Source organism: Phaethon lepturus, unplaced genomic scaffold (assembly GCF_000687285.1).
Source record: "Phaethon lepturus isolate BGI_N335 unplaced genomic scaffold, ASM68728v1 scaffold34307, whole genome shotgun sequence".
Taxonomy (NCBI): domain Eukaryota; kingdom Metazoa; phylum Chordata; class Aves; order Phaethontiformes; family Phaethontidae; genus Phaethon; species Phaethon lepturus.
This window is the reverse complement of record NW_010550371.1, coordinates 1-7,481: the sequence shown is the minus strand read 5'-3', so window position 1 is coordinate 7,481 and position 7,481 is coordinate 1. Positions and strand designations below refer to the sequence as shown.

Here is a 7,481-nt window from a genome sequence, read left to right as displayed (position 1 = left end):
GTGTAGTTGCTCTGCTCGTCCTCACTCGTGTCCACCACGGTGGAGTGGAACAAGGACTCACACTCTGCTGAGTACTCCGAGTCGCTGGCCACGTAGGCATACGGGCTGACATAGGGCAGGGGGACTTGCGAGTAGACCCCCACACCTTCTCGACGGTTCCTCCTCGCCCTCCGTAGGGCCTCCTCATAGGAGATCTCCGCCGACGACTTCCACCGGCGGTAGTCGGCCCGCTTGTGTTTAGGCTTGGCCACCACAACCTCTCGGCCATGCCCGTGGGATCGGATGGTGGATTTGTGCAGGCCAGCCGGCCGACTCTGGAGGCCCGACTCCGGCTGCAAGCCGCTGCCCCTCTTCCCCCGCGAGGAGGGTTTTTTCAGTTTCTTATTTGTATCCAACTCATCAGGAAAGCGGCACTTCTTGCCAACCAGCTTGGTTTTCTCCCGCAAGGTCTGTGAACCATTTTCCAGCCCGTTGGCAAGGTGGGGCCTGTGTTTCAGTGCGGAGCTTTTCAAAATCTTGACATTCCGGGTGCCTTTGTGAAGCTTTACGCTTTGCTGCTGGGCCGGTATGTACTGGGCATTCACCAGCAACCCATCATCCAGGCTCTGGGAGGAAGAGCCCTCGCTTTTGAAATCCAGCGCGGGCCTCTCCTCGACGGCAGGCGACGAGGAGCGAGCCACTGGCCATTTTTTTTCGGCAGGATTTTTTTGGGAGGCTGGCTGACCCTGCTCTCCGGCTGCAGCAGCACGGGCTTCCCCGGGCTCTCTTTGGGAGACGCGGCAAAGAGCTGGCCATTCTCCTTGGGGACGTCCCCCGCCGTGGCCACCGTGCTGCGGTTGGGCTCCGGAGGCGCCGGTTTGATGCCCCGCGGCAGGTGCTTGCTCTGAAGTTCGCTTGCCGCACCGGGCGGGAAAGCCGCTGGCAAAGGTGCCTTCCTACTCTCCAGCTGCTCGCCAGCCGGCTCCCTTGGCCTCTGCTTTAGCGGGGAGGGTGCCGCGTGGTCCAGGGCAGTGGTCCCACCAGAAGGCAAGCACGCTTGCTTGGAGCTCTTCAGGTTCACGACGTTACTGTGAGCCACCACCCCTGCAGGCTGCCTGACGCACAGGCTTCCATGCCTCAAGATCCCTTTGGTGGGATCAGTGTTGAGACTCGTCCTCGGTTTGTTAGTCCTTACCGCGTGAGTCTTTTTCTGAACCAGGCTTAAGATGTAACCATCTATCCTCTTGCTGGTGGAGGGGCATGGCGCCGGCCAGGAGCTTTGCGGGAGAAAGGTGTTGGCGGATTTTCCCGAGTCCGTTTCAGAACCAGCAGAAACATTGCTAATATCGCAACCAAGCCTCTCCTCTTCTCGCTGGGGGTTTTCAGTCACGGGGAGAAGAAACATGGGACTCTGCACAGCTACCGCATGGAGTGGGCTGGGGTACCGGTAGATGTCATTCCCGTTTTTAGACACCAGATCGCACTGGTACTTTGGATGTACATCTGCAACGACATCGAGGGAATTTGAGTGCGGTGTGGACAAAGAGCAACAGACAGAGCCTGCGGTCTGGTCCTCATGCTGGCCTTCCTTATTATAGTCCATCCAGCCTATGAGATCTGAAAGGCATTTTAGAAGAGTTTAGAGAGCCTGCCAGGGACAGTTCTGCTATGTTGTTCACGTGCCATCAAGGACTCCGGTCCCATCTACACGTACAATGCAACGTCTATACAACAGCAGTGCTGTTCAAACAGTAGAAACCTTGCAACCAGGGATGCCATTCAAGCAATATATAAGCAGCACTATTCTTCTGTGGGTCTTTTTGTAAGTGCATCTACGTAGGATTTGCCCCAATATGACTACATGGTTAAAAAAATAAAAATCACAGCCCTGATGAGAACATTTACTTTGGTTTCAAACCTGTGCCTAGGTTGCTAAGAGCTTCCTATTTTATTTCCAAGCCACCCAGAAGTCTCTTCTGCTTATACGCTACACAGGAACGTCTAAAACTCACTGCAGGCCTCAGCAGATTTGAATTTTATATTTTATTTTGCTAAATCCAAAGGGAAACATAAAAAATATAGACAAGAGTCCAACGAATTCTTTCAGCTTATTGACAAATTTAAGTTCCAGACTTCTTCAAGCATATCTTGGGTCAAAAAAAAAAAATCCCAATTTAATGTTGTTGTTGCTATTATCGTTACTACTATTGTTATCATCATAATTATTTTATAATTATAATAACACTAATAATAATAACAGATGCTCCTTTTGAGCAGTAAAGGTTTAAAGAATACGAAACAGGCTCATCTTTCCACACAAGTACAAGGAGTGCAGGTCAATCCAGCTGACATCCTAGCCTTGGCTCTGCAAAGAGAGCTCTGTAAGAGAAATCCAGTGCGTTTCAGGATGCATGAGTCAGATTTAATGGCTAAGGCACTTACTTGGGAGGTAAGTGACCTTAGGAGCAGGGCTGCAATCCAAGCACCTAAGATTATTACTTTCTTAAGCTTGTGTTGCCCTTGTCTTCTTGGGTAGGGGTACAATCTAAATGATCCTTCTAGATGACTGTCAGTCCTGTTTTCTACCCTTGGGCTAGAAACTTCATCCAGGGTACTTAAATTCAAATGCTCAGTGTTCATCACTTATCTAAGTCTTATTTCACAAGAGGTCTCACAGGCGTTCATCAAATCAGCTGATAGAGACAATGTTCCCATGTGAGCAGGAGAGGATGAACAGGGAAGTTAGGAGCACGAACTTCCTCCAGATCACCTCACAGTGCTCCCACATTTCCTGAATTCTATGTCAGAGTCAGGAAATGTTAATGAAAAGACTTCCTTGAAACACACCAGTTTGTGAAATTTCATCCCAAAAGTGAGATGGTACGAATAATGAGAGCTTTTACGTTTTTGTGATGTATACACAAAAAACCAGCAATGCAATCAGCTGGAATTCCTTGTGTATGTTTTTCTTTTTATGTATGGCCAATGAAGATCACATATACCTTACAACAGGGAGCACTAAATTACCTAAAGCTGCTCAAAGAACAACTTAGAGGACTTCTCAGCATCTCAGAATGAATGTACCCCAGACTGTATTTTCCCACTTCAGAGTTAGAAGAACATGAATTATTTCGTACTTGATTCACAACAATTCACTATAAGTTAACCTTAAAGAGCAGAATGGAAATTGGAAACACTATGGTTAGAAGCATCCTCTGCAACCCAGAACGAACTAAGGCTTTTGAACGAGTATGGTCGCAACCAATAACACTTGATCACAAAAGTCCTGCTCAAGTGTCCTTTCTGGACAACAGACAGAGGAGGCCTTCCTATTTAACCATCTCACACATTAAGGCTTGCTTCTTCAGCCCAGTGTCCAAGGAAAGTCAACAGCTCTCTGCCAAAGCGACAAAATACTTTTTCTCTGTTCATGATGTCTATTTGTCTATACTATATAAAATGCAGGGCACAGCTCAGCATGGTGACCTCGGGGTTGACTACCATCAGAACTGACAGAATGACTGCTACACACAGACTGACAGGCACCCTGATCTCCTAAAACCTGTAGCTAGCTCCTTACTCTGTCACTTTAATGATGACATGGCTATGAGGTATCTTTAATTACTGCTATTTACTAAAAATGCTTTTCTAAAGGAAACCATGAGAAATTAGCCGACTAACGTGTTTATGTGTATAGGTACCACTGCCCTCTACTGGGTAAAGAAGCTGTCATATTTTCACATGTTATTTTCATGTGTTTAGAGTGACATGTTCACATGTAAGGCTGGACTAGTGGAGGGCAAGCAGTCCTACCTCATGACCCATGTACATGATAGGCACTGGAATCTTTTCAGAGCATAATACATCAAATGAAAGGAAGAAGGGTTAATCTAACCCAGATACTCCTGAGGCAGTATTTCCAAAGCCAAAGCTACCTCCTGGAGTATGATGTATTCGACCTGCTTTTACTATACCTGCAGATTTAGGGCGTCCATCTGAGATATTCAGTGTTGCCTCCAAAGGGCTGCAAAAGCAAGTGCTAGAATGGCAACTGGATAAACACTCACTGAAGACAGAGTTAGATGAATTGGAGAGTGATCCAGAAGCTCCATCACTCAGCTCATAAAACCCTATAAAAATAAGAGTTTGGATTTATATTAGTTATGTCTACACAAAGTTACCTTTTGTGTCCCTAGAAAGGCAGTCAAGCTCATGTTTATGTTGGCTTACTCTATTGCAATTAGTTACGGGATTTCATTCAGTCACGCAAAAAAAACCAGTGCACAATTTAGTAATATCCTTATTGCTATGAAGGATTCCATTTAAAAGTAAAGCACTTAGAAGTAAAAAAGCAGAACTTTACTTAGCATGTGAAATTTTGAACCTTTTTTTTACCTTTACAGGGGTTGGGTTTTTAACCTTGACAGGCGTTTTCAGATTTTAGCAAGAAAATTCCAGGCTGTGTTTCGCAGCCCCCTCATTTAATAGTGTATTATACTTCCAAGGCAGACTCTCTAGCTATTACTTGACTACAAAGTTTTTAGCAAGTGTTGGGCACATGGCTATCCATTATTTTCCTCAAAGTTTTGGAGATAAATATAATATTTGTGGATGACATGAAAGAAGAAAAATGGTAAATATTGTGCAGACACAGAAAATTTAATTTCCTGGTAAATTGGGACTACTCAAGAAAAATATGACATACCATAATCAAAATTTAAATTGTACATTTAGGAATAAGGAATGCAGAGCATGTCTACAGAATGGGGATGTATCCTGCAAAACAATAATCCTGGAAAGGACTTAGTCAGCATGGAAAAGCAGCTCAATCAAGCTTAATGATATGGCAAAAAAAGCTAATGAGATTGTTGGATGTACAAAGAGACTAATGAATAGCAGTAGGGAAATGACTTCAGCAGTCTATACAGCACTGGTAAGAAAGGCATTGGAATGATGTGCCTAGTCCTCGAATCCAGCACACTTAAAACAAAGCTAAAAACTTGGAAAGGGGCCATAAAGCTATTTAAGAGCTTGGAAAAATGCCTTAAAACAAATGACTTAATGAACTTGACCTGTTTAGCTCATCAAAAAAAGTCAGAAATTATACTGTATAGCACCTCCAAGAGGAGGAAAAGCTGGGTGCTAGAAAACACCTTTCTCCATGGGAGAAATGCATATAAAAAAATCAGTGCTGGAACAAGTCAAATTCAGATTAGAAATTAGCAATGGTTTTAACAATTTCAAGTTGGTGGATTCTCTACTTTTTAGTATCTTCAGAACAAGTCTAGATGGCTCTAGGAAAGGTTGCATATAGTTAAATATCACTTACTGGCTTCAACACAGTTACAATGGGATGAAATTCAATACATGGGGACTCAAATTGTTTGAGTCAACATTCCCTTCTGTCTGTAAGATCAATTTTGACATCTTCCTCCTGCTGGTGGTGCTTCCTTTCACCATTTTTCCTGCAGCCTCCTTCCTAATATGCAGGAGAATTAGAACTTTTTGAACTAATTTGTGGGTAGCCTTGAAAAAAATGCTGCAAACACTAAAAATCTAATTAAGCTTGAAATGTTCCTCTGAATATGGTGTCTACAAACAGCAACCTTTCCCATGGTAGGTGTACTTTGCTAGTAGGCATTAATTATCAGTGTGAACATGCTATAGACAGTTACTGTTGTAGTACTGAAAACTACAGCTGGTTTAATTCCAGGTACCAAGGAAGGCTCCATTTTGCTGAATATTGGCCTTACCTGAACTTGGACGACTGTCTGTCTCAAGGTGTTCATCTGTCGTTTTCTCCACGTCCAGACGGAGATCGCTTATTTGCTTATCTAGCTCTTGTAACTGATTTAGTAGGCCAGCGTCCCTCCTCCTCAAGCAGTTCTGGAAAACAAGACGACAAACAACATCAGCTCCTTCAATGGGGCAGATATGAAGGGGCTCCAAAGACAATCAGCCTTCTCCATCCAAGCATCAAGAAATACCTTGTCAATATTCTTTTATAAATGAAAAACCAAAACAGAACCAAGCCCAGAAATTCTAGATAGATGCTCTGGACAATTACTTAACTGAAGAACTATGCAGGCACTTCATTCCTGCCTCTTCCAGCCAGTTGTATGTAAGGAACACGCTCCACAATTTAGGAAGACCAACAAGCTATGTTGGCAAAGCGCTCCTTTGCAGGACCACAGCTGTGACAACAAAGCTGTATTGTATGATACGGTCAAGCCAGACCTGTGCAGATGAAACGGGCTACTTCGATGAAAGGACAGCTTTGCCAGTGTAATAGGGGACCTTCACCATCACAGTGACGTTAGTCAAAGATCACATCTGTTCACACAATGGGATGAAACAGCTCTGCCAACAAGTGCCTGTAGTGTGGGAACCGCCTTGTTCTGCTGCACATTATGAACTTATAGTCAACCATATAGACAGCAAGATTCCCAGGGCTGGGATCATGGCCCTTTTATTAGTTTTGCAGTGCAGCAGGATGGAAGAGTAATTCTTCCTCTTCTCCCATTGTAATTGTATAAAATTGCTGCGAGATGAATTTTAAGGCTATTTATGAAGGTAATTTGATGGCATAAAATAAGCAATAAGAAATTATTTTGTAAGGCACTCATTAACCCACGGTCAACGCAATCAGTTTCCCTGTGTGTATTATAATGTTGCTTATCCATCATCTGTTCAGCTTCATACCCTTTAATTGTTCTGGCTTTGGGGAAAGCGGGGGAGGCAGGAGGAAGGTTTATCTCTTTTTTTTCAAGTGCATCATTTGATCGGCGCCCAGCGGTGCTCTGATATGCTCATCACAAAGAGTTTTGATGCTCGTAACTGGACTAGTTCTAAACCCATTAAATGAAGGACAACCTTTCCCCTGGGGTGGGCCATTGCTCGGGCAAAGGGGAAGCAAGTGCTAATAGTATTAGCCAGGCTGTTTGAAGATGTGCTGGCATGTAACGCCATCCTTGGAGAACCAAAGGGGAGATCCCAAGTCTTCTCCCACCTTTATGACAGGAGCCAGGAGCTGGCTGGAAGGCAGGCTGGCAGCGGTGATGGGTTCAAGCGGTAACTCCACTGTGCCACCCACTGCCACCAGTGCCCCCCTCCCCCAGCGAGCACCGCATCTGGTTCCAATCTGCAATGTCAAGTGCACGAATTAAAGTGCTACCACAAATCCCCGGGTTTTTGGGGTTGGGTTTTGGGTGGTGGTTTTTTTTGAGTCATGATTCCCTGGTCCTTCATTACGGCTCTTTGGCAGCCAGCCCCTTCTCAGCAGAAAAATTATTTATTTTGAAAGAAGGGAATAATCCTAAATTAACTAAACCAAAAGGCTAACAAGAAAAAAAAAAGGGGGAAAAAAAGGGGAGGCGGGGGGAGAAGAAGAAATCCGTCAAATAAATCACGCATCCAACTTCTCCCTGGGTGAAAGCAAACGCTGAGCCGTGCACAAAGACCGCCAGGCACAGCTGTATGCTATTTTCATCGGAAAATGATCT

At 44.6% G+C, this 7,481-nt stretch overlaps 1 protein-coding gene across 1 annotated transcript in view; it reads right to left on the bottom strand.

Annotated features, from left to right (window-relative positions):
* Positions 1–5,865, bottom strand: part of LOC104623452 (dapper homolog 1-like) — a gene marked incomplete at its 5' end in the record, with an annotated part of 6,910 nt that extends 1,045 nt beyond the window's left edge. Inside the window, 4 exon segments of the mRNA XM_010290544.1 lie at positions 1–698; positions 701–1,596; positions 3,954–4,109; positions 5,733–5,865. The exon segment at positions 1–698 is cut by the window's left edge and continues 1 nt beyond it. Of these exon segments, the coding sequence (XP_010288846.1) occupies positions 1–698; positions 701–1,596; positions 3,954–4,109; positions 5,733–5,865 (1,883 nt within the window).
* Between the last annotated feature and the right edge of the window lie 1,616 nt (positions 5,866–7,481).